Genomic DNA, 27,687 nt, shown 5'->3' on the forward strand with positions numbered 1-27,687 from the left:
ATAAGGCTATGTCTGCATGGCACAGTTAACTTGGTACCCAGATCTATTCACCTGGGTTAGCTTAGTCTGGGTGTGAGCAGCCACACTGCAAACCCTACCCATGTGACTGGGGGCTCACGGCTGCTGTACTCATATGAGTTAGGGACGTAGACCAGGGTTCTTTGCGGTGTGACGCTCTAGGATTCTTTTCTGTTTGGTCATGCAGATTGTGGGGGAACTTGTCTGCCCTTTAGGGAGAATTGTGTGAAGGGCATTGGAGGACTACCAGCACTTGAGTGCATCCTCACTGCAAAGCAGGCAGGTTCCTTCCCAAGTTAAAGAGGCTCTTGGTCTCCGATCCACACACCCAGCTGGATATGTTAGCTTGGGTTTCAAGCACCTCCAAACCTCGGTCAGTGGGTTTTGTGTGTGCAGAGGAAGAGTGGTGGTGGTGGGGGTTAAGGCTGAAACCCAGGTAAGAGTCTGGGTTAACTGTAGAGAAGGGACATGATAGAGATATGGAAAATGATGAATGTTTACAGAAGAGGTGAATGAGGTGCTCCTGTTTTACCCTGTTTCATAATACAAGACCCAGGCGACCTCCAATGAAATTGAAAGGCAACAGATGGATCTTCTGAAATGATAGAACCTAATTCAGCCACAAACTGTCATGCTTAATGCAGGAATGACAAGGTGAGGTTCTGTGGCTCGTGTGATGCAGGGGGTCAGACTGTGTTTGTAATGGGCTCTTTTGGCCTTACAAATCTAAGCCTCTATAAAGTTGATAAAAGGAAATTTGCCCTTTTTTACCCAGTGCATAATTAGCCTATGGAACTCCCTGTCACAAGATGTTCTTGAGGCCAAGAGTTTAGCAGGAGTCAAAAAATGATTGGGCATTTATAGAAATAATGAAAACATCCAAAGTTGCATTAGGTACCATAAATTTAAAAAAAAAGAGGTAAAACCCCTCATGCTGAATGGCACAAGTCAGCCACTAACTGATGGGATCTGCGAGGGGCTTTCCCTATGGGCAGGTTGTGCCATGACTGTCCATTTCAGGGTTGTTTGCACCTTCCTGGTCAGAGGGAGGAGACTGGGCTAAATGGAGCACAGGTCTGGTCTGGTCAGGTAATTCCCGTTCTTACTTACACACCAAAGTTCTGCTTATGGACCCTTGGTTAGCGGAATCCAGCATGTACTTTGGGTAAATGCTAGAGACTCACCATAAGATTGAGGACATTGGCAGAGCAGTGTGGAAGAAGCTTGTACTTTGGTTTCCCATGCTGTCCCTGTTCTGTGCAGGGGACAATACAGAGGGCCAGTGGGTCTCAGTTGTTAGCTATGGCTTTTGTCATATCCTCTGCACAGAGGTGAATTTCACACTGGGTGAAAAGAAGACTTATCCTCCAGGGATGTCAATTCAGCACCTGCCTACTTCAGATTTAAAACACTTTGAAAAGTCATTTAAAGTCAGCAACATCTTTTTAATAATTGAAAGTCGCAGCCAACGAACACCTCTAAAAGTAATGCTATCTGAAGTTATTCTGCACTAGACATTTTTCCACTGGTCCAGCAGCTCCCCAAGCCGGCCAGACATCTGCCTTGCATAGGTTTAGAAGGCCTTTAAGGGTGTGTTGCTTGTCTGTTCATTGTAGTGGTGAGTAACCAAAACAGACACTGCCAGGAAAGCTGTTCTCTCTCTGCCCTTTTCTCTTCTGATCTTGATTAAAAGCATTTGTAAGAAGTTATTACAGTGCAGTGCCAGAGTCATCCATAAACTTGCTTTGATTTGCTGCAGACGCACAGCTTACTGTGTTGGTGTGCTGTTCTAACTGATCCTCTTGGGGGAAAAAGCAGCAACAGCTCATTAGCAGCAATCAACACTCAGCAAGCATTGCCAGATCCCGGTGTGTCACCGTTTACATGACACGGAAAGCCATTGGTGTCTGGATGGCTAAAGAGGATGAGGATGGGGTTATAGAGCTTTTCACCTCTGGGTTGCCAGCTGGAATCCGGGCAAGGTAGAAGGGACCAGAAGTTGTGATCTGATTTGAGATGACTTGGTGGGTCTCAGTCCAGTTCCCAGAGGACAAATGTCCATATCTCATAAACCACCCCCATACCTGGCAGCCTAAGCAGAGAGGCCAAAGGGATGGCTGGGCCATGAACTGCTCTCTCAGGCCTAGTCTACACTAGAAAAACCCACTGACAGTTGTGTGTTCAGCCACTGCAAATGTAGAGCAAGGCAAATGCTGGTCAGGAAATCTGGACCGAGCCAATGTCTGCTTCCAGCACTTCTTAACTATGGTTTCCTGGTGCCGTGCATGACTGTCCTGATCTGTGCTTGCAGCTAAACTGTGTGCAGCTGAACCTGTTGTTGAGTATTGTCAACAACAGGCAATTCTGCTGGTGTAGAGCAGGGCTCGTGAGGTGCCTCCAAAAGGGGTCTGAGATCTGTTTATGGGGCAGAATGTGGAGATTTCCTGGCTGCTGCCCTTGTTCTGTGTAAGTGTAGAGCCCTTCAGTCCTAGGACTGGGGACTCAACACGCTTCATCAGTAGGAAATTCACTATGGAAAAAGAACTGACCAGAGACACTTGCTCCAGATTCTGTTACCAGGCAGCAGTGCAGAGCTGGGTGGAGACTGAAAACCCTGCCCCCTGAATAGCCCTTTGAATGTTTCCATCATTTGCTTTGATGCTGCTGTGCTTGAAGCTCATTTGGGCTCCTTTCCTGCAGATGTGAAAGGGTGAGAGATGTACTGGAACCAGTGTTTGCAGACAGCGCATCTCACATTCGTATGAGGGATCTTTAACTGGCACATGACTGTTCATGCAGGAAAGGAAAGGCGAGATTGTGACCCTTGCTGAGTGAGGTGTCCTGGGACATCCTTGCAGTCACTACCCCATCACAAGTAGCAGCACGGTGGGGAGAGCAGCTTCGCAAGGCTGTTGCTTTCCCTCTCGGTAGGTGGGCAGGGAGTGGGCAGAGCTATAGCACCACCTTTTCCCTCTGCAATGCACTGCATATATCGTCAGGGATGGGGAAGTCATCTGCACCACGAACTGGGCTGGCATAGGAACCAGGTAGGAACCAGGGATAGATTATAACTGAGTCACAATCTCATTCCTTCTGGGTCATCATAATTATGCATGGTCCCTTGCTTAGGACTTATGGCACCGAAGGCACAATGTGACCTAAGTGTGGCCAAAACCCCATTGCTTCTCCTCACTCCTCTCCGCCTCCTCCCTCACTTCAAACACCACCACCATGCTTCCCATGGCTCAGGCTCCCAAATTCAGCAACACTCAGGGGACAATGTAAGGCTCCTGGATAGAACTCAGAGAACTCTCTGCTGGCAGATGCACTGTTAGTGCTAAAGGGGAAAGAAAACATTAGCTTATAAGCAGAGACAAGAGAGAAGAAGAAGTGCATGCTCAGTAAGGCATGGGAAAGGCAGATTTAGGCCAGGTCTACACTTACCAAGTTGCGTCAACCTAATTTAAGTCAATATACAGCCACCACAGTTATTAAATTGCTTGTGTGCGCACACTCGTCTTCTTGTGTTGGCGATGTGCGTCTTCACCAGGAACACTTGTCTCTATTGTATTGTCAGCGTGGGGCATTGTGGGATGGCTCCTGAAAGCCAGTTACAGTCAGTGTAAACAACTCAGTGTCTACACTGAAACTGCATTGTCCTAATTATATCAACCATGACTCTACACTGCTCGGGGAGGTGGTATTACTAAATCAGTGCAGAGAGGCATTTACGTCGGCGGGAGCCAAATTTAAGTGAAGACACTTCCACAGCTAGGTCAACTCAAGGCAGCTTACGTCTACAGCTTACTGCTAAACCTGTAGTATAGACCAGGTCCTAGTGACTGAGCAAAAGGAATATGGGAGGTGCCGGGAGTTTTGATTAGAGCTGGTTGGGGAAAAGAAGGAAAATATTTTTTGAAACTAAAAATTTCCCTCTTTTCAAAATTTGAAATGTTAAAATGTTGTTCAGCTCTGTGAAGTTGGATGAAAAATGGGGAGGAAAGTTCATGAAATTTTGAAATTTTTCCTGATTTTTTTCCCCCTTGAATTTCAAAATTTTGTCAAAATTTGAAAAATTTCAACCAGCTGTCATTTTAATACCTCATGATACGCAAGTGAAAGCCAGCTAGGTGAAGACCAGATATGGCAAGTGCTAATTTACCATATCTGCGATGAAAATATTGATGGACCTATTGATGCCAAGCAGATATAGTGTAATTGACCCAACATCTGAGGGCAAGTTGCCAGTTGCCTGATGGATTCCCATGTGGATTATATAAAGCTTCCACGGAGGTATTGTAATGTAGTTGAACAGTTTCCTAGAATCTTCATGAATTCCAGAATCAATGGGAGAAGCCCATAGCTTATTGACTTTGAACCCAACAAAGATAAAATTGATTGTGCCTCTTCAGGTATATTTCTCTATTACACAATGATGCCAGGATAATTAGCAAGATGCTTGCTAATAAGCTAGACTCACTGCTGCATGGTTAATTGAGACCAGACAGAGCGTCAGAAAGGAGGAATATAGTGGATCCATTTGGCCCAGTCAAAGTGTATGCCTGGTATATTGCAGAGAAGGCCTTTGATCGAGTTGAATAGGATTATTTAAGAGGAACACGTGGGTAAATGGAATCTCTTTATATAATCCATTCAGCCAGAGTCAGAGTTAATAGTAACCACTCTGAACCTATTGACCCGAACAGAGTCACCTCGCAAGGGTGCCCTCTCTGACTGCAATGGTCATGGAATCTTTTGCAAAGAAAAAGTCAGGAAAGATGGCATTATCTTGTCAATAAATGGAGGAGGCTTGGAACACCAGGTGGTGTTTTATGAAGGTGATGTTTTAGCGATGACTATGGACCCACTCTGAGACTCATGTGACAGAATGTACTATGGAATTATCGAAAGAACGCCCAGATAAGAAGACCCATCCATTCCATAGTACTAACTTGTTCTCACCCCTTCTGACAGCAGCCCTGGCAGAATCTGGGAAGAGGAGAGAATCCCCTGATAATAGATATTGGTTCTTGGAGTAAAAATATGCTCAGAATGGACTAGCTCATGGATGATTGGAGACCCAAAGAGCGTAGTTTTCTAGCTTCCTTTTCAAGAGTAGAAAAAACATAAGATAAAAGAAACAGAAAGACCTGAGAAATACAGACATTTTGTTTCACTTTGAAGCATCTACACTGTTTAGCCGCCATATTAGAAATGGACAGAATTAATAGAAAGGATGGCCAGGTCACTATCACCTCTTAAAAAAATAGTGCTGGAGTGTAATATGAAATGTAAAAATGATTTTCCCTTGTAGCTGCTCAAAAGCCCCAATTTAGCAAAACACTTAAGCCCATGCTTAACTTTCAGCATGGGAGTTGTCCCATTGAAATCAGTGGGACTTCTTATGTTTAAACGTGTTAAAGTGATGTGGCAGATCAGAGCCAAAATCTGTGAAATATTAAAAAAGAAAAAAGTTTTTTAAAAGGTTCTGCGCTGCACCCTCTGTCTACGACAGAGACCAGTGAGTTTCATTCTGCAGACCTTTGAAGACAAAACCTTATTCCCGTTTGCTCTAAGGCCTCTTTACTCTTCTAGAGTGATGTAAATGTGCCTTAGCGTAAAGGAGAACAAGGCCCTGAATCTAAAAACACAGCATTGATCTCACATCCCTTGTTTCCTATTCAATTATCTTCCCCCTACCCGCACATACTGTATATGTCCTCCCATTCACACACACTTTTGAGATATACGTATTTCACACACATATACACCCACATTTTCCTTATGCTGAACTAGATGGGAGGGAAGTCCCTTTTTTATTTTCAAAAGTGATCGTTTTCCCGTTCTGCACTTCCAGCGAGCTTCTTCCCCAATATGTCTGTGCTCAAATGATTTCACACTCACCTTTCAGCCATTCGCTGACATATACTCTTGGGGTACGTCTACACTTACTGGAGGGTCTGGCGGCAGGCAATCGATGTTCTGGGATCGATCCCGGAAGTGCTCGCCGTCGACGCCGGTACTCCAGCTCGGCGAGAGGAGTACGTGGCATCGACGGGGGAGCCTCCCTGCCGCGTCTGGACCCGCGGTAAGTTCGGACTAAGGTACTTCGAATTCAGCTACGTTATTAACGTAGCTGAATTTGCGTACCTTAGTCCGAAGTGGGGGCTTAGTGGGGACCAGGCCTTATAGTCCTGGCTGGTGGAACAATTTTCTGGGTGTTCTCATCCCACAGTGATAGAAACCTAGATAGAGAGACAAAGGAGATGTATTTCTCAATTATTGGCCAAAGAGAATGAGGAAGGTACTGTATTCACCTTTTACACCTATGCCACCTTTGGATAGTTAAGGGAAATTGCATAGTCCAGCAGCCGTTTTTAGTGGTTTGTTATTATTGCCTTATCTTTCCTGTGATTACACTGTTGGTTTACTTAGATTTTTTAATTTTTACCACTATTTTTCATGATTCCTTATGTTTTTATGGCAATTTATCCTGAGTTTCTTGTGCCAGTTTTTCTTTTTTCCCTTCTGTCGAAAAGCAAATTCCATTCATCCATCACACCACCGTACTGAATGTGACATCTATTTCCTTTTCCCTCGCAAGTTGTCTTGTGCTGAGGGAGTATCTAGATTAATATCACATGGTGTATAGTTTTGTTCGGCGATAATGTCCTTATATGATGGATGAGGTTGCACGATTGATGTTTCTAATGGCACTTTGTAGCTTTTGATCTCCCCAGGTTTACAGGAGTCCCGAAAGAGGATGTAAAAGAGGAAGGTCTGGGAAAGGGCAATGGAAGCTGATCGCTACACTGCCTTGGGCTGTGACCTTGTCAAAGTGCACATGCTAAGCATGGCAGGCCCACTTGGGTTTTGGGTGTGGGATCATCCAGGGAAGGGCAAGGCAGGGTGTGGCCTTGATTCAGGAAGCGACAGGAAGCTCTGAGGCCTTGATTCTGCAAACACTTTTAGATTCCATTTACCATGGGAGCAGTCCCAGTGAATTCAGTGGGACAGTTCATGTTGTTACCATATTCAGGTGTGAGCATTGCAGGGTCAGGATCGAAGTCATTACTGAGTATGCCCCTCCAGCATGGCATTAGGAGGGGCTGTGCTGCTGGGTGTTCCTCTTTCAGACAGAAGAGGAAATTGATGCGCAGGCCAGTCTAGATCCTCTGGTGCATTTTGCAAGGATGGGGGTGTTAGCCTCATGTACTGGTGAGTAATAACATAGCATCTTCCTCAAATACCTTGCAGAGTTTCAGTCGGATACAGTGGGTCTAATATGCCACTGTGTTACTCCAGGTTCAGGCTCGTCTAACTCCACGAGTATCAGTGAATTGGACTGGAGGAGTGCAGGAATGAAGCAAACCCGGTATTCATTTTCAGTTCCCAATTCAGCAAACATTTAAGCACTGCTGAATTAAGGCCTTAAACACGTACGGGCAACTCCTATTGAATTTAACAGAGCATGACAGCCTTTGTGCAGAAACTTTAAACCAGGCTTTAGAATTCTATTGCTAGAATATCATCCTCATTAAATTGTGCAGGATAATTTAAGAATTTGATAGCAAGTTTGGGAGACAATTTCTATAGAACTCTACCGGTTTCATCCCTATTAAATTCCCTTGGACTTTTCCATATGTTCCAAACTATTGGGCAGTGTAGCTGTGTGCTGTCACACAGCTGCCATGCCCCACCCCAGAGGTGGCTGCATTGCAGCAAGAGATGGATGAAATGATCCCTGTGTACAATGTGTAGAATACCTGGGTTTCTATGGGAGGAGAAGCTAGCAAAATGCTAGCTGTTGTTATAGCAAATACGTTTGTAATGGAGAAAAACATAAGAAAGGGGTGATTTTGTAGGGCTAACAATTGTGAAAGAACAATATGTGTTTGAGCAGTTAGGGAGGTTGCGGGGGATGAAATTTTGCCCTGCTTTAATTCTTGTATAAGGCCCTGCACCATGGTGACCTTTCTGGCTGCAGACAGCTGGATGCTGCTGTCTTCATCCCATTGATGCTGCAGAGCAACCTTGGGGGCATAGCCTCTGCTTTCTCCCAGCCCCATAGAGTTTAAAGTCCAGCATCAGACTGGACACCATCTCTCATCCTGTCGGCTAGCGAGACCCCCCCCAAAACAAAAATGAGCGGCAGTAAGGAGACTGGCAGAGAATTGGTGGGATTCCTTCAGCTCCCAGTAGAAGGTCTCTCTGGAATGATTTATACAGCATTTGGGTTGGCAGCCTCCATTGAAACCATTGGAATTGTTAAATGAATGTATTGTTTTTAGTTTTCTTTGGCTCAGCAAACCCCCTTATTTAGGAAATAGGATTGTCCATTTTGCACGGGGAGAGCGTACTGAGGGCCACCAAGCTCAAGCCGTCCAGAACAGTGCAATGCAAACAAAGCTGATTGAAGACTTGGGGGAGAGAATTCCGAAAGCTAGCAATTATCGCCTGCCAAGGGCAACACTGGGGATGATAGGCGGCCTTGGATTTTTTTTGTCTGTGGTTAAAATGCAATCATTACATTACAAAACTTCCCCAATAAATTATCAAGTGTCCTTTTTATATTCAAGAATGAGGCATTATTAGAATGCTGGCTTGAGTGTGCCCTGCTCCCAGCTGGAACACCCAATCTCTTGGAGCTAAAAATAAATCTGAGATTTGACTTTATTTTTTAAGATTGGGAAGAAAAGAATCCCCCACCCCCACCCCGTTCTTTCCCTAACAGATATTGAGGCTGCAAAAATTGTCCTTGAATGAGAGAACTTTAGGAATAAATGCATCTAAATGGGAGGCAGTGTGGACAGAGCACTGATCTGTGACTTGGGAATCCTGGGTTCTATTCCCAGCTCTACCATTGGCCTGCTGGGTGACCTTGGGCAACTTGCTTCCCATCCCCGTGCCTCAGTTTTCCCATATATAAGATGGGGATAACGATACTGGTCTTGTTTGTAAAGTGCTTTGAGATCTACTGAGGAAAAGGTATTATTAAATTTTAGGTTTCATCCTGTTGCCAAGCATCCCTCAGACTCTGTTGAAGGGGGTGGAAGCTGGTGATGCCCAGTCCCACACAGGGGAAGGCCCCTTAGCTCCAGGTCGCATCTTTATTATTATTCAATGGCAAAAAAGTCTATGTTAATGTAGAGTTAAGGTTGCTTGGTGGTATGTTGTCCCCTTGCAGAATGCTGAGCTGAACTCAAGCTTTTGAAAACCAGGAAATGCAGAGTTAAGGTTGTCCATGTACCCGTAACTCTGCCCTCATTCACCAATGCCCCATTATGCCCTATTAACACACATACCTTTACTCTGCTAACCCTATAGTTCACCTCCTTTTACAACTCACAGGATTCCAGCTAACTCTATTAAAGGGAAAATAAGGGTCAGTCATGCCACCTTCCCTCTGTTCTCCTGTCAATAGCCAATGATAATTATTTGGATACACTCCAGGCAGAGTCAGTGTGTTAGGTGTACCTACAGTAAGTGGTGGCGGCACTGCTTGGTAAAGGCGTGTTTGTGATATGAGGATGTATGTGAATGACTTTGAGGCGTGTGACAGAGCTGTGGTATTATGTTCTGCACCTCAGTGTGTGAGCAAAGAGAGAAGCTACATGGGTCTTCAGTGCATCATTTCAGCATAGAATTGTGCGTGCTGTATAATTAGCAGCACACAGGAGTTCTATTAGAAAGGGTCCTGTCAATAGCGAGCTGGGTTAGGAGAGCCATCCGTGCGTTTGTTATCTGCACGTACGCCGGGTACAGTGAGTGTGGTCTGTGTCCAGTGCAGCTGTGCTGAACAGTCGAAGTAGTAGAGAGCTCTGCTTGGTAGAAGGGTGTTTGCGAGATCTGTGGATTACTCTGAGGGGTGTGACAGAGCCTTGACTGTGATAGAGGCAGATGTATGTTTTCCACCCTCTAATGTGTGCGAGGAAAGGGGAGAGGTGCATGGGTACATGCAGGACGCAGTATGCATCGTTTCTCTGGAGAATTAGCTCAGTTAAGTCAATAGCAGGACACGGGGCTTTTATTCAGGGTGGATAAAAATCAAGGATTTTTTTTTAAAAATCAAAAAAATCGGATTTTTTTGATAAAATGCTTTTTGAGGAAAAAACCTATCTAAAGATAGTTTTAATTAAGATACATTATAGCTCAAAGATATCTCATCATGGAATAGGGATTATAAATTCTAATTCTATAGTATGAGACAATATATTCATGTAATGATTAAGAAAAGTTTTGTAAATGAGTTCCAATAGTTCGTGGATTAGGGACCCAATTTTATGGGGTTCCACAGGCTTCTGTATAGATTATTTAGGTTAATCTTTCTATCTACCCAATGGGACTCAGTGCTCAGTCTAGAAGATAGCATCAGAGATGCTTAGTTTTGCAGTTCTCAAACTGTGGATTTGTGTCTCCAGAGGTAACATGCTTATTAACAGCAAAAATGTTTTAAAATAAATCAATAAATAATATATAGAGGTGAGAAATAACAGACCTCAACTCTATTGTCCCTCTTCAAATTTGTGTACACAGAGTCAATCCCTTACCTCTCTCTAAAAGTGCAAAGTTTCAGAAAGTTCAATGAATAGAAGATTGTTGGGAGTGGAATAGGTCTGGACAAGGAGAAGAAGTCTGGAGATAAATGTGAGAAGCAAGGGACATATGCTTGTTTTGTTAAAATATTATATGTTTGCTGTTGAAGAAAAAAAATCCAGAATACTTAACGTTGTTGTTTTAGTTAAATAAAATAATTTAAATGTCTGTCTGGTGATGTTCTCCTCCTAATACAGCCTGTCAAGAAAATCCTCCAAATATTAATGATTAACCTGTTGAATTAGAGATAGTTCACCTCCCAATGACTTCATAAATATCTGCTTCAATTACCTTTGGTAAATGAAATAACCAAACACTCATTCATTTTCTGATATAGCTGTAAAACTAATCTGAAAAGTTTTCAAAATAAATCACTGTTTAAAAATGTATAGTGTGTACCTTCTAAAAATGAAATCTACATCTATCTCTGAGTTGTGAAGAATATGTATTAAGGTTATAACAACCAAGAAGAATGCACTTCTATGTAGAAAACCATGATTAAATTCAGTCTTCCTGACTAGTGATTTAAATTGTGATTTAAATCAATTTGATTTAAATCAAATCCACCCTGCTTTTATTAGAATGGATACAGTCAGCAGTCAGGTTTCACGTGACAGGGTTCTAATGCTGTAAGGATAGTGAAGTGTGGGGGTAGGTGGAGGGGATCACCAGCGGGTCAGTGGAAGGGATCTGTAAAAGGTGTGAAGTGGTTCTTAAGTTGTACACAGATTGTATTCTTCGTCCTGTCCCCAGAGCTTGTGCCTTTCTGTCCCCTAATAGCCTAACATGGATCCGGGGGGGGGGGGGGGAAGACTGAAGGTGCGGGATGAAGGTCCAGCGATCCCCATGGAGAGACTCCCAGTGACTTCAGTGGGTTTTGGATCAGGACCTGAGATTCCAAGCTGCACGGACAGAGAGACTTTTTCTTTTCCCCTGAGAACTGTGCTTTAAAAGTTTGCTGTGAACTTCAGGATGTTGGTCTATAGAAACTTGCCAGCAGGGATCTGATGGTCAGAGCTCTCCCCGCCCCCACAGCAGCAGGCAAAACTGGGCTGTGCCGCCTCTTCGCTGGGCCAGCTGAACAAAAGAGGAAATGAAAAGCTGGTATAAATCAGCACAATTTCAATAAAACTAGGCTGATTTACACCAGATGAGGGTCTGGCCCTAAAATGGGACTTCGGGGGTCCTTTCACTGGAACATTTTGGAACTCCCATTTTAAACCATTTTGAAACAGTACCATGAATCCAAAAAGTGAAACCTACCTGGGATTCTTTATCTTGGTGTCTGTACTAGAATGAGTCGCCTCTGTCAAAGCCTGCACACTGAAACTACATGGCTGCAAACAACCTTGTGTGTTCCCCCCGTCCTCCTCCCTCCCTGTACGTGTTCCGTATAAGCCAAACATTCAAAAAGTCAGCATCAACATATTATCCCCTCCCAGATGTGGCCTGATCCAAAGGCCGAGGAAGTCAGTGGGAGTCTTTCCACTGACTTCAATAGGCTTTGGGTCAGAGCCATAGAGAAGAGTCCAGTGCTCCAAGGGTGAATGCAGCCAAGAGCAGCCTAGTCTCTCTGAAGCTATGTCCAAAGGTAGAAGAGAGCGGTGTCTAAGGTGCATGAGCTCCTGCCCAGCACTGGTCCCTCCCTCCCATCACAAGCATGAGTGCCAAACTGCATCTTTTCTACTGTCTCACGTCACTGGCTCCTGGTATATACCAAATGAAATGTGCGTTTCTAAGATTTTAGCAGCCAGCCCTCTGTAAAGTAGTTGAACATCTGATATTGCTGTTTCTCTTTCTTCCATGTCCTTTATTTCTTTCCATATCTGCTCCCAACTCTTTCCCCTCTGTCTTTTCCATTGTCAGTTTTACCTCTTATTAATGGATTTATTTCCCCCCTCCTTTCTGTACAGGCCAAATGTTCAGCCAGGCCTCAGGCTGTCGTCACGAACGTGGTGTAAATGCTTCAATTGCTAGGTGAATCGCTAGATGCGTTTGGGTGCATTTTGGAGCTGCAGACGCCTGTGCATGCACTTCAGACGGGGATTTTCAAAAGAACTCAGTGGCTATGTCTGCACTGCAGCTGGAAAGTATCATTTCCACCTTGGGGAGAGGTACCCATGCTGGCTTTGATTGAGCTTGCGTGTTAAAACTGGGGTGTAGCCGCAGCAGCACAGGCGGTGGCACGGGCTATCCACCTGTGCACAATCCCATCCGAGAACCTAGGTAAGTACTTGGGCAGCTACGTCTCTAGCTGCAGTGTAGTCATTCCCTTTGTTGGGCTAATTCTGTCCTCAATGGAAAAGCTCCCGTGATTTCGGTGGGAACAGTTTTAGGCCCACACTGAGAGCTTTGGAAAAGCCCGCCCTTCAAATCCTCACTCCGGTGTACGTACAAATGTTAGAATTTTCACCCACAAGCTCCATTTGTCCAGTGGCAGATCTCACGCACAAGGACTAGGATTGCTGGAAGTGCATGAAAAGGTTACTGCCCCTAGGACCTTGTAGTCATGTTTTCTGCATAAACCATGGCAAATATGGCACAGGTTGTCCACAGGTAAAATTTTACAAGGTTTTAGGTGCTTCCATTTGCCTGGATTCTTGGCTAATTCCCCAAGTGTATTTATTGTTTAGGGTCTGTCTACACTGCAGTTAGACACCCACGGCTGGCCCGTGCCAGCTGACTCTAACGGGCTGTTTAACTGTGGTGTAGACATTCTAGCCCAGACTGCAGCCCGAGCTCTGGGATCCTCACATTTCACAGGGCCCTAGAGCCCAGGGTCCAGCCCAAGCCTGGTTCAATGGGACTCCGGAGACTTGGGTTCAGTTCCTAGCTCTGCCACAGACTCCCTGCATGACCTTGGACAAATCACTTAAATCTCTCTGTGCCTCAGATTCCCATCTGTAAAGTGGGAATATTAGTTCTTCCTTTGACTGTCTTGTCTCTTTCGATTGTAAGCTCTTTGGGGGCAGGGACTGTCTGTGTTTGTGCAATGCCTAGTACAATGGGGCCCTGATCTAGGCTGCTGCTGTGATGCAAAGAATAGTGATTGATAGTGAGGAGAGGGCAGGTGTGGTACAACCCTGAGGATTGCTTCAGGGTAAAGGAGAAGCATTGGAAATGGGAATGTATGGGGCCTGCAGATTGCATTGTGGTAAGAGGTATGCACTGAGAACCCATAGCCCTGCCGATTGAGTCAGGATGAGCACAGTTGCATTAGTAATGAAAGAAGTTGGGAGTGCTGCAGAGCATGGAGAGGTTGCAGTGGTAATAAGGAGAGAGCAGAGATGCTGCACCCTTGTGGGTTGCCTCAGGAGGTTTAATTGTAGATGCAAGTCTGGGCGGTCCATGAATTGGTAACTGGGGTGTGGGGCTCCGGAAGCAATGGAGACTGCACTGTGGCTTGTGAATCGCCATGGGGTAGAGGGATGCACTGCAGGCACGTGTGTGTGGTGGCGGAGGAGTAGGGCACGCATGCTGCAATGCTGTGGATTGCCTCTTGGTACTTAAGTTGCAATGGTAAGGGGGAAAGGGTTAGGGTTGCCCCGAATCCCACACAGGAAGTGATTTGCGGGTATGGGGCAGGGAGGGCATTGTTATTGCTGCAGTTGGAGAGAGAGAGGGAACGTGAGAGCCCCATGGATTGCACACAGGAGAGGCACTGAGAATGGGGGGATAGCAGAGCAGAAGAGAGGATTTACATCCAATGCATCGCCTCTGCAGACAGCGAGACAGCTCTGCGATCCAGCTGTCCCTTCCCATTATGCCTCTGCAGCTCCTGCTCTCCACTGAAGAGAAATAGCTTGCAACATGCAGGCTGGTTGCTGGCGTCAGCCGTGGTCTGCTGTGCCCCATCTGAGGAGAGGTCAGGTGGTTCCTATTGAGTCAGCGGCTTGATCTCTCTCGTCTGTCTCCCTTCATGCCTCCTTTAATCAGCCTCACTGCAGCCTTGCTTTCCCTGTTGACAGCCTCCGGTTTCCATGCTGTGCCTGTGTGCTCGACCCGCTTCCCCCACCCCCACCCCCCGCCCGAGTCCCATCTCTCACTCTGCTTTCTAGGAAATGTGAGTCTGGAGTTCAGGGCTCAGTCTCTGAGCCTCGTTCCTCATCTGGCACCCCTGCCCCCTGTGACATGGTGCTACCATGAGGCATTTGGTCTTGGAATCGATGGGACAGCATGGTGAACTGGTTTTCTGTTTTGTAAGAGAATTTAGCTCTCGGGAAGGAATGTGCTGGATTCGCAGCCCTGGAGGCTGGAGCCCTCTCTCCCCAAGGCTGGCATTGGGCAAGGTTCTGCCATGGAGGGACCACCTACAGGGTTGATCCCTCACTGGCTCCTTGGCAACGCTGGTGAGATTGGCAACAACTCTAGCCGTCGGTGTGGGGGTCTCCGTGGTGTACAGGTCCCTCTCCACTGGGAACTCCGCCGAAACCCCAGGTCACTGAGCAGCCAACAGAAAATGACGTTTGGTCATTTAATGCACCAGGCCAGATTCAGTCCAGTGACTCAGAGGAAAGTGATGAGGGGAGACAGCTTGGAAGCTTGTCTAGCTTTGGGTTTATTGGAGGGTGTGGAGGAGTGTGGAAATGGATGCAAACATCATAAAAGCAGTGTTATTCAGTGATCCAAGCCTCTGATCCACATCTGATCCGTAGGAGATTCAAAGCCAGCAAGCTAAGCAGCAGCATAATGCTCAAAGCACTGGCAGGTGAAGGAGGAAAAGGAGGCAAAGGAAGGTGGTTAGCAGAACATCCAGTCTGATTAGAGACTGGACTACCCTCAGATATGATTTGCAAACCATCCAGTCTTTTCCACGGAGGGGTGGAGGGAATTCCCCCTCTTATGGTAACGGCCAGAAACTTGGGGGCCAGCGACTGATTGATGCGGATGGTTTGGCATCGTGCAAGAGAAGCATCAAAGTCTGCAAAATATAACGTGAAAAGCAAAGCAAAGGTTTTATTTGAAGGTGATGTGTGTTTCTTGCCAGTGAGGGCCTTCCGAGCTGAACATCTGTCTGTGGTTTGTGCGGGTATGTGTGTACACACAGGGCTGCTTATCATGTGCAAGGGTGCAGCTTGGAACAAACTACCCCGAGGCATGATGCTAATCAGACCCAGCCGGCTCCTTCTCCTACTCCCTCAGACAGCTGTGTGCACTGCTGGAAGCTCCCAGCTGTAAATGCATCTGGATTTTCTGCTCTTGCTCTCCGATAGCCAGAGCGACTCCCTGGCTGGCAGCAAATAGAAATGCTTCATCTGCACTTGCTTATATTTCTATTTCTTAAAAGCATGTCGACAGGCTCCCATCCTGTGCCCAGAGCAGTATTGCCTAATGATCTGCTCCCCAGCTCAGGCAGGTGGATACCCATGTGTAAATCTAAAAGGGATCTCTATAGTTTTCCAGAGTCAGATCCAAACCCTGCTCTTTCCGGGCATAATCCAGCTTCTAACTATTGGGGGTCAGGAGAGAACCTTCCCTGGGGGCAGATTATCCAATCGCCTCTAACCGCATGGTTCTTCCTCTAGAGCAGCTGGTGCTTTGCATGGTCAGAGACAGGACACAGGATGAGATGCACCCCTGCTCTGATCCATTCTGGCACTTCCTATCTTCCTATCTCAAGCCTCAAGCCATTCCCTCCTCATCCCTTGCCCAAAGGGAAAAGGTGGGCTTCGCAGCATGTCCACAAGGATCAGGGGCCAGCAGCCATAGGGCCTTCAGGTAGAATGCCCTGCCAGCACCCCTGCTTATAGTCACTCAACCACCTGTGTTGCTCAGGGCACTGGCTCAGTCCAGTTGATGGTGAAGGGGCCGCCAATGGTAAATCACTCTGCCTTTCCCCAGGGAAATACGTTGATGGGTTTTTCTCTCTGTCAGAATTGGTGGAACTTGGTGCTTATGAAAGTGATGGATGGGAAGCACTGGCTAGAGCCAGGGACTCAACCCATGCTGCTCTCACAGTGCACCTCAGTCCACACCCACAGCTCACCTACTGGTCCTATCCTGGCTCCCACGCACTGCCAGTGCACCTGATCTGCAACCCCACGGCCATTCCAGTGCTGCATAGCCACATGGCTCTCCCTGTGCACCTCTGTACTCACTCACAGCACCCCTTGCTATTGCAGTGCTGGGTCCCACATACAACTCTGCCAATGCACTTCAGTCCTGACCTGCCGCCCCACAGCTCTCCCCAGGCTGAATATGCTCACAGCTTTGCCAGTGCACCTCAGCCCATGCCACGCCCACCTGCTGTTCCAGTTCAGAAGCCAGATTTCCCTCCCTCAGGGTACAAATAACTCCCGTTAACGTAAACAGGAATTCCCCATGCTATGGGCAACAACTGGGGCCCTGGGCCCCTCGCGTATCTGCACTGCATCTCCGTTTCCCCACCCCCCAATCAAAGGCCTTCGCACAGCGCTTCTTCTTGAATATAAAATGACGTCTTTGACTCCACACTGGCAGCAACAGCTGCTTTCTAGGTCCCCCATCAACTGGCAGTGTCTGTCCCTAAGAGATGTGTCATCAGGTCCAGGTGGCTATGTGATGCTCTTATCCCATGTGCACACACCCGCATTTAAGCTCTTGGGCCCTAGTCCAAGCCCATAAAAGCTTGTGGGGGATGGTTCCTATTGATGGCAGTGGACGTTGGTCAGGAACTTTGTGCCTCTCTAGATCCTAAGAGAATGTCTGGCTATCCTTCAAGCGTCCCTGATCCTTTCAGGCATGCTTTATCCTTCCCATGCGACCAGACTCTCTCCCCAGTTTAGCGGCAGCGCTTTGGATGTGACGATGTTGTGCTCTTGCCGTGACGCGTCCATGGACGTGGATGGCACCTTGACAGGTGCTGCCCTGGAGACTGAGCTGTTAATCTGGAGTCTCCAAGCTGAGTTGGATGTGAGACCCTCTCACTCGACCAGCAAAGGAGAACCTCAGCGAAACAAACTAACCCTGGTCACAACACTGTGATGCCTCAGGCTGGTCCGGCATGATGACCAAGGGATCTCAGGGATGCTCTGTACTATGAGATCACACTATCAGTGCAAGGATGGGTGGGAGCCTCATGCCAGCGACCAGTGCTGGGCAGGAGCTCATGCACCTTAGACACCGCTCTCTTCTACCTTTGGATATAGCTTCAGAGAGACTAGGCTGCTCTTGGCTGCATTCACCCTTGGCACATTGCAAATGCTCTGCCGAAACGCCTGCCTAATCACAAGCACCATGGGCAGCCCAGCACCAACTGCTGGGAAGCCCTTCCTGGAGACACCACTTCCGTCAGCAGGGGCCGGGGAACGGAGAGCCTCCCCGGTTGGCAGGGGCAGGAGAGAGGACTTTCCCTGCAGAATGGGAGCTTGGTGAGGGACATAAAAAGACAGCCAGAGTCTCAGATGACTTCAGCAGCCTGGGTGCTTAGCTTGGAGCTGGCTGGCTCAAGTATTTCCCAGTGTCTGTGGAGGGTACTTGGGGAGCTTGCTCCCAGCCCCACATCTTCACTGGCCTGTCGGCAGGGAAGGAGCTCCTATTTTTGAACGGCAATGGAATTCCTGTGGAGTTACACACTGCGTCCTTAGCAATACCCAGAGAATTCAGCATGATTTATGTTACAGCACGGGATATGTGCTGGCCTCAAAAACTACACATGGGCTGGGGTGAAAAGATACTTTCCCATCTGATATCTGGAATGGGGAGAAGACTTAATGAGACCTAGAAATATGCAAATACGCTGCTCTGGATACCAGGGACTGCAGTGAAAGCTCACCCCTCCCCCCCACCCTGGGAGGCTGTTTTGTGCCCATGCCATCGACAGGGTCCTGAATCTTCCCATCATATAGTTTATTAGTTAAGCCTACTTATTCCCTCCTCCCTCCCAGAAAAGGGCTTCTGTAATGCCGACAGACCCCGGTCGTCAGCGGGCGGGATTGAACCTGCGGGCGGGATTGAACCTCTGACCTCTGGAGTTTAGTGCATGAGCCTCTACCACATGAGCTAAAAGTCAAGTGGCTGTTAGTTAAGGCTGTAGAGCAGACTCATTTTATCTCTCTCTAAGTGGTCTCGGTGCCACTAGATGGGACAGAACACCACACCCAGGGGGTGTGTGGGTTACACTTGCATCACAGATGCACCCTCCAGCTCCTAGAGCCTGCAGTGACCAAACACAGCACCACACCCCTTCCCTTCTCCTGGCTACGAACAAACAACGCTCCCTCCCCTGCGGTGGAGAAGCCTAAGCAGATGAAAGCAGCAGCAGCCCTGTCCCTACAGGCTGTGGTGTTAACTCCCCCATAGAGCCACATGCCTGTGCATGGCACAGAGCAAGCAGAGTGACACCTCCATTCCTGCACGCTGTGAGGGCATTGCAGCTACAAAGGTGCAGAGCTGAATGCATGGCACAACACAATGAGAGTGGCACCTCTACCCCTGCAGGCTGCAGTGCCTTGTGCATGGCATAGCGTGAGGAGATGCGCACCTGTAGTGTGAGAGGATGTTTCATTTGCAAGACCACTACAGTCATATATGTTCTCTACCCCTGCTTACTAAATTCTCCTCCAGTTGATTTCATCAGGGTTGCACTGGGATAACCCAGGGGAGAGCTTGGCTGATGCTCACCAGTAGCCTGCATACTTGGATGAAGAAACACTTGTTTTGCTTCATTTGGAAAACCCGATGGCTCTTCCTTTTTCTCCTTCAGCCTGTGTTTTATTCCTCGTTGTTTTTGTACTCCTTACTCCTGGATGTCAGCTCACACCAGCCTGCCGGCCGTGTGTGTCGTCCAATTTGGAATCCTCCCATGTGGGGGAGCTGGGAAGTTATTTGGGGAATGGGGGAGGCTTGTAGCTTAACCAGTGTGTGGAGGCAGAGGGAAGTGGGAGGCTGATCCCCACCATCCCTCAGGAGAAAATAACGGAACTGCCGAGGACGAGGGCTAGCATAACTTTGGCAGCTGAGCCAACGACAGGCGGAGACGCCAGTTGCATGCTCATGGGGGAATTGAGGGAAATCAGAGAATTGTCCATTCCGGAGATGTTTTGGTCTCTCTAGCGTCTTTGGGGAGATTGGCGGGAAGATCTGTGTGCTTACGCTGCTGCTGTGGGAGAAATCAGGGACCATTCCTCTCTCTAGCCCATCACTCACCCCCTAACATGGCCCTGAACTGCACAAGTCTCTCGAGGGAGGAAATTATAGTTCCTCACAATTAAGGGCAGAAAAAAAAATGTTGCTGGTGTCAGGGGACCAGCAGGCGACGGCCAGAAAAACATCATGTCTCCAGAAGAGTGGCGTCAGGAATATCCCTCTGAACACTGCTGACGTCAGCCCCCGGAATCTGGATGGCTCGGGAGGGCTTGGGGCTGTTTTTCCAAGATATCACAGGTCAAGAAGCAATGTTATTTTTAAAACCTGGGTCCCCCGAGCAGCCCATGTGCATGAGGGAGCTTTTCTCCTACCTCCATTCCTGTTATGTTTGTGCTTCTGTTCCTTCTGAGTCATGCCACAGAAATGTCCTCCAGGTTTATTTATGGGCTCAGGAAGGGATTTTCTCCCCCCCCCCTCCCAATGTGCTCTGTGTGTTTTTTGGTTGGTTGGTTTGTTTTTGTCTCCTTCCTCTGAAGCATCAGAGGTGGCCACCGCTAGAGATGGGACACTGGCCTGCGTCGGCTGGTGCTCTGAGGTGGCACTGAGCGTTCTCTCTCTCGGGTGCTTGGCTGGCTGGTTCTTGCTCCCATGCCCTCACCATTTGTGAGGTCAGGAAGGAATTTCCCGCAGGTCAGATCGGCAGTGAGCTTGGGGGGGGTTCACCTTCCTCTGCAGCCGGAGGTACGGGACGTTTGTCGGGATCGTGTGGGTACATCTCACCTAATCAATTGGCTGACATTGCAGGGGCCTCCGGCGTTGGTGCATCTCGGTCCCTTCTGTTCTCAGCCTGTGTCACATAATAGTGTAGTCTCCAGAGGGTTTCAATACTTGGTCTAGTTGGTGTGGTGGTGTTTAGTGTGCGGGTGCCGGGTGCTGTTGATGGCCTGCATTATGCAGGAGGTCAGGTGGGATGATCTGGGAGTCCCCTTTCCTGATCGCTCCTGCCCTCGTGATGAGATGGTGTCATCATGGCGCATGTTGGGGACGGCCTGGCGAGGCAACGTAGGGGGATCAGATTGTCCTAACTTTGCTGCTCTCTGTGACTTACATGGTAGGGGAAGTGTTTTCTGGAAATGCTGCTTGTGATGAGAAGTGGGGGAACTTGGTAAAAAATGGGGTCCTCTCAGCCCCACCCTGGAGCACAACCACTGGCTCCAGACAAGGTTTCCCAAAGTGACTAGTGATTTGGGGGTGACTCCGTTTTTGGGGCACCTGAGAAACCGTCAAGGGGCTTGATTCTCAGAGGAAACAGACTTAGTGCTTTGTGAAAACAGGCACCTGGAGGTGGTTTCAGTTCGGGTACCCAAAAATGGACGTGCCTGATATCGCTAGTCGATACTGAAAATTTTGGCCATTTCAGAATCCAATTCAAAATGTCCTCTTTGGTTTTCCCGTGCCCTGTGGGCCTGCTTTTAGCCTGCTTTAGGGGCCTTGTTTCTCTCTTCCAATCTCTTTCTGCTCCCGCATTCTGCCAGCCACAGCCTCCTCTATGTCTCTCCATCCTCCCCGGGAGGAGGTGGGGAGGGGCGGGGGGGGGGAGCTTTCACTGCAGTCCCTGGCATCCAGAGTAGCGTATTTGCATATTTCTAGGTCTCATTAAGTCTTCTCCCCATTCCAGATATCCGATGGGAAAGTATCTTTTCACCCTGGCCCATGCATAGTTTTTTGGTCTCTCTGCCATCACTGAATGCTGCAGCTTCTGTGAAAGCCGGTATATAAAGTACAGTTGCATTTTTTGTTTGCCTGCATGAATGGTTGTGGGGAAAGGGGGGGAGGGGAGTTCCCTTGGTATCTAGCTCCCAGTAGGGAGAAGTGGCTGCATTCTCTTCACAATATCTCCCTACCATATAACTTACAAGCTGCCAATTGCTACGGAAAGATCATGATAGCATGTGATAAATGAGGCCTTTTTCACCATTAATGATTTTATCAGCATTGTTCTGTATATTTATTCTCTAAAATGCTACATTCCCATGGTGGTGTGTTTTTTCTCCCAGAAATCTGTTGCTCCAGGTCACTCAGGACCTGATCCAAAGACTTTCTAGTCAATGGGACTCTTTTTACTGACTTCAGTGGGTCGTGGATCAGACACTGTGTCCTTTGAGTGGACACAGAAAATATGTCCCTCTTATTTGCTGGGGCTGGCTATCACCATATTGAGGTGGCTAATGGGATTCCTGAATGCATTAGCAGTGAGAGCTTTGTGGCAGGGCAACAACTCACTGGCGCGGCGCCTCCTGCTGGTTGTCCAGGGAATTAGCTCTTCCAGCCCGGAGCACCCTCTGCAGGCCGGTGTCTCGCCTGCCGCTGGCCCCCGTGTCCTTCCCAGACCCCGGTGCCCTTTGCCCAGGGGTTCTGCCCACCGCAGTACTCCCTCACTCTGGGTGTCCCCTCCCAGGGGAACCCCCAACCCCCTATCCTCACCTTGCCTCAATGGCTACTGCCAGTCATCATCTAGCCCCCACTCCCTGGGCAGACTGCAGTCTATAAACCACTCATCATCGGCAAGGGGGGTTGGAGCAGCTGCCTCTGCCTTTATCTGGGCTGCCCCTCTGCAGCCCTAGTACCCTTTTGTGGGCCCTTAGCTTGGCCTGCAGACTGGGGCTTTGCTAGGCTGGAGCTCCCCCAGCTCCCTCTGCCCTTCCCCAGCACTGCTCCACCCTAGATACCCTTCTCAGCTTCCCCAGCAGCCAGGTCCTTCTCTCTCAATGAAGCTAGAGAGAGTCTCTCTCAGCCCTGGTCTACACTATGAGTTTAGGTCGAATTTAGCAGCGTTAGATCGATTTAACCCTGCACCCGTCCACACGACGAAGCCATTTTTGTCGACTTAAAGGGCTCTTAAAATCCATTTCTTGACTCCTCCCCAACGAGGGGATTAGCACTGAAATCGACCCTGCTGGGTCAAATTTGGAGTAGTATGGACGTAATTCGACGGTATTGGCCTCCGGGAGCTATCCCAGAGTGCTCCATTGTGACCGCTCTGGACAGCACTCTCAACTCAGATGTACTGGCCAGGTAGACAGGAAAAGCCCCGCGAACTTTTGAATTTCATTTCCTGTTTGGCCAGCGTAGCGAGCTGATCAGCACAGGTGACCATGCAGAGCTCATGAGCACAGGTGACCATGGAGTCCCAGAATCGCAAAAGAGCTCCAGCATGGACCGAATGGGAGGTACTGCATCTGATCGCTGTATGGGGAGACGAATCCAATGGCATGAAGGACAGAGGTTATAACAGGGACCCGCAGCAGTGCCGCATGAAGCCTACCAAAGAACCAGAGGGGCAAACAGCCAGTCCGGGTCAGAGCCCCAGACTTGCCGCTTCTATGATAAGCTACATGCCATTCTAGGGGGTGCCCCTACAACTACCCCACCCCTGTGCTTCCCTCCTCCCCCACCCTTCCTGGGCTACCTTGGCAGTTATCCCCCCATTTGTGTGACGAATTAATAAAGAATGCAAGAATTTGAAACAACAATGACTTTATTGCCTCTGCAAGTGGAGATCAAAGGGGGGAGGGGAGGGCGGTTGGCTTACAGGGAAGTAGAGTGAACCAAGGGGGTGGGTTTTCATCAAGGAGAAACAAACAGAACTTTCACACTGTAGCCTGGCCAGTCATGAAACTGGTTTTCAAAGCTTCTCTGATGCACAGCGCGCCCTGTTGTGCTCTTCTAACCGCCCTGGTGTCTGGCTGTGTGTAATCAGTGGCCAGGCGATTTGCCTCAACCTCCCACCCCACCATAAACGTCACCCCCTTACTCTCACAGATATTGTGGAGTACACAGCAAGCAGTAATAACGATGGGAATATTGGTTTCGCTGAGGTCTAACTGAGTCAATAAACTGCGCCAGCGTGCTTTTAAACATCCAAAGGCACATTTTACCACCATTATGAACTGCTCCTTACTACTGTCCAGGCTTCATGAGCCATGGAAGCAAGGGGTAGGCTGGGGTAGGTGCGACCGCGCAGTGCTGCTGACTGGGAGAGCAGCCTGAGGCAGAAGCCTCCAGCTGGCATGATATTCCAGGCAGGACTGAATCTCCATTAGACGAAACTTAAAGAAGAGAATGACCTGGAGTCATTCCCATTTTTGTTCACACGCCCCTGACCAACCTAACCAAGGTCGGCCAGGAGCACCCACGGGACGACGACGACGGCTAGCAGTCGTATTGTACCGTCTGCTGTCCGCATTTCAAGGCAAGGGGATGCTGCTGTGTAGCACTGCAGTACCACGTCTGCCAGCAGCACCCAGGAGACATACGGTGACAGTGAGCTGAGCGGGCTCCATGCGTGCCGTGGTATGTCGTCTGCACAGGTAACCCAGGAAAAAAGGCGAGAAACGATTTTTTGACGTTGCTTTCACGGAGGGAGGGCGGAGGGGGGCCTGATGACATGTACCCAGAACCACCCGCGACAATGTTTTTGCCCCATCGGGCATTGGGAGCTCAACTCAGAATTCCAATGGGCGGCGGAGACTGTGGGAACTGTGGGATAGCTACCACAGTGCAACACTCCGAAAGTCGATGCTAGCCTTGATACTATGGATGCACACTGCCGACTTAATGCGCTTAGTGGGGACACACACAATCAACTGTATCAAGTCGATTTCTAAAAAATCGACTTCTATTAAATCGACCTAATTTTGTAGTGTAGACATACCTTCAGGGTACATCTACACTTACCGGAGGGTCCGGCGGCAGGCAATCGATGTTCTGGGATCGACTTATCGCGTCTAGTGAAGACGCGATAAAATCGATCCCTGATCGCTCTGCCGTCGACTCCGGAAATCCACCGCGGCAAGAGGCGGCAGCGGAGTCGACGGCAGCGTGGCAGCGGTCGACTTTCCCCCGTCCTCACCGCCAGGTAAGTCGACCTAAAATACGCAACTTCAGCTACGGTATTCACGTAGCTGAAGTTGCGTATCTTAGGTCGGACCCCCGCTGTAGTGTAGACCTACCCTCAGTCTCTGGCCCTCAGCCCTCTTATAGGGCCAGCTGTGGCCTGACTGGGGCGTGGTCCCCACCTGTGGCTGCTTACCCCAATCAGCCTAGCTTTTCCCCTGCCCCAGCCCTCTCCCAGGGCTGTTTTAAGCCTTTCAAGGCAGGAGCGGGTGACCACCCCGCTACAAGCTTTAATACATGATGATAATGAATCCCCTGGACTGATGGCTAGCTTCGCTCAGGCACCCGCCCAACAACAGCTGGAAGAGGGAGCTGCTCAAGTGTCATTGGCAGGTGCCTCACAGAGTCTGCCAGGGTAGCCAAGCTCTGGATGCCAGGAGCTGCATCCCAGGGTAGGATGGAGGAACAGAGAGGAGGCTGTTGCTAGCAGAATGCAGGAGCAGAAAGGGATTGGATTCTGAAATGGCCAAAACTTTCAGAAGTGACGCATGATTTCAGGCACCTCCATTTTTGGCTGCCCAAACTCTGAGGCCCTTGAGGTGTCTTGGCATGCCTGTATATGCATATCTCTTGGTCTGATTGATTCTTCTCCTCACTTCAGATATCAGGCGGGAACATATTGTTTCACCATGGCCCATGCTTAGTTCTTTGGTCCCTCTGCCATCACTGAATGCTGCAAAGTGGAGGCAGGAGTCCGGTAGGAGCAGGGCAGGGCAGAGATCCAGGTACAGAGCTGGGAGGGGAGCAGGGAAGGGTCAGCATTGAAAGAAGGTGGGTGAGATATGAATGGAGGAACAGAGAGAGAGCAAGGATCTTACTTCAGGTCTGTTTCAGGGAGAGCTCGGCCCCTTGAGAAACCTGGGAGTGTCTCACTGAAACCAATACAGTTATAAGCACCTTTTTCTCCTTTTGGACGAACACCCTTTCTCTCCCTTGAGTTCCCCCTTCTCTCTTTCCTAGAGCAAGTCCCCTTCTCTTCCCCCACAGTGGGGGTGGTCTCTTCCTTTCCTCTCTCTCCCTGGAGTCACCCATTCATCTCTCCTCCCATTTCCTCTCCTCATTGTTCTCTCCTTCCCCCTTTTCTCTCTTCCTGGGGGTCCCCCGGATTCCTGCTGCCCCAGGACAGGTACACCGCTACCTCGATATAACGCCACCTGATATAACACAAATTTGGATGTAACGCGGTAAAGCAGTGCTCCGGGGGGGAGGGCTGCGCATTCCGGTGGATCAAAGCAAGTTCAATATAACGCGGTTTCACCTATAACACGGTAAGATTTTTTGGCTCCCGAGGACAGCGTTATATCGAGGTAGAGGTGTACCTTCTCTAAGAGCAGAATTCAGTCTTAACTAGGGAAAGACTATAAATAGCAAGAATTATTTATATTTGTTTGGTTGCATCTCTGCCCAAGCCCTTTAACTAACATGATACGACTCCGCATTAAGGTAACGAATTAATAGTCTGGTTGGACGTCTCCCTAAAACTGGCCAAGCCTTCCCAGACTTTCCCAGAATGCACTGGATCTCAAGGGATGGATTCTCTGGGGCTGCTTCTGCTCTGGTTGTTCCCAGGCCTCTCCCAGGACCCTGTCCTACACCAGTTCAGCACAATCCTACTCCTTCCTGCTGCACTGAGATATCTGCTGACTGTCTCCCGTTCCCTGTCCCTGCAGGACGTACATGAGCGTGAAGGAGCTGAAGGAGGCACTGCAGCTGAACAGCACACACTTCCTCAACGTCTACTTTGCCAGCTCAGTGCGGGAGGAGCTGGCCGGTGCCGCCACCTGGCCATGGGATAAAGAGGCCCTCAGCCACCTGGGTAAGCCAGTCCCCTTATGTGACTCCCATGTGTCAGCTTCTCCCTCTGTGGCTGGTGCACAGGGGGCAGCTGCCTGCTACAACTCTCATAGGGCATGGGGAGGCAGGTGGGGCCAGTGATCTAATCCAAAGCCCAGTGGAGTCAGTGGCAAGACTCCGATTGACTTGAGTGGGCTCTGGATCAGACCCTGTGGCCTTCAGCATATGCAGTAGAGGCCTGTGCTTTGGAGCTAGGAGTCCTGCGTTCATCCCAACTAGGGGCTGTTATACTTGAGACGGCCAGCCCCTTGGGGTGGGGACGGAGCACAGGAAGAGCGCTTCCTTAGGACAGGTGCTCCTCTCCAGGGGAGCTGTGATTGGGGGTTCATCTGGAAAGGAGCAAGGGAATCTTAACATCAGGCCTGACTGTGGCCACACCAAGAGAGTCGGCGCGGACGTGCCAGAGAGGCTCAGAGTAAGAAGGTAAGTGATGTGGATCCATCCAAATTCACTGCCATGAGCCCCAAGAGAAGCTTTGGAGAGCGATTCAGAAAAGTTCCTTTTTCTCGTTTTGAGAGCAGAGGGGCTACAATTCTGGCCAGAGTGGGGGGGGTAGGGAGGAGCAGGCAGGGCTGCCCTATGGGCTGTGCAGCTTCCAAGGGGGGTGCTTGTTCTCTCCCCTCCACAGCATGCTTCTGTGTAGCCCTACAGAGCCAGAACTCCCCCGCTGGGGTAGCACACAGAGAGAGGCAGCAGGGGCTGCAGTAGTAGCAACGCTGTGTTCACAGATTAGCTGTGTGTACAATTCGCGGGCTTCCTTTTGTGATTTCAAGAGAACTAAAAAAGAGATGTGAACACTTCCAGAGCAGGCCATCAGCACCAGGCATTAGCACCGACGGCTCCTCCTGGCAAACATCAGTACATATGCCAGATCTAGTCACTTTTTTAGATCCTGATCCAACACCCAGCGAAGTTAATGGAAAGATTCTCACTGCCTTCAGTAGGCTTGGGAACAGGCCCCTAAATCAGCCCCAATAAAAAGGTGTGAGCAGGAGGTGAGCAGGAGGTGCTCCCCCAATGGGGCACAGACAGCTGCTGTTCAAACAGAACTGATGTGGTTCGTGTTTCCTTCTCTTCTGCATGTCTTTTTCTTTTTCTCTTTCTTCTATTTCCCTCTTTTTTCCCCCTCCCTTCCCTCCCTCTCTCCGCTCTCAGACATTTCTGGCAGAGCCCTTTACTCTTTGCAGTCAAAACATC

The 27,687-nt window shown here is 48.9% G+C and overlaps 1 protein-coding gene across 1 annotated transcript in view; it reads left to right on the forward strand.

The window, feature by feature from the left end:
- Window positions 1–27,687, forward strand: part of LOC112107426 (pappalysin-2) — a 168,270-nt gene that overhangs the window by 13,303 nt on the left and 127,280 nt on the right. The window contains exon 2 of the mRNA XM_024201120.1: window positions 26,307–26,452. Within this exon, the coding sequence (XP_024056888.1) occupies window positions 26,307–26,452 (146 nt within the window). The remainder of the gene's footprint in view (window positions 1–26,306; window positions 26,453–27,687) is intronic.

Source organism: Terrapene carolina, unplaced genomic scaffold (genome assembly GCF_002925995.2).
Source record: "Terrapene carolina triunguis isolate 2854851 unplaced genomic scaffold, T_m_triunguis-2.0 Scaffold210, whole genome shotgun sequence".
Taxonomy (NCBI): Eukaryota; Metazoa; Chordata; order Testudines; family Emydidae; genus Terrapene; species Terrapene triunguis.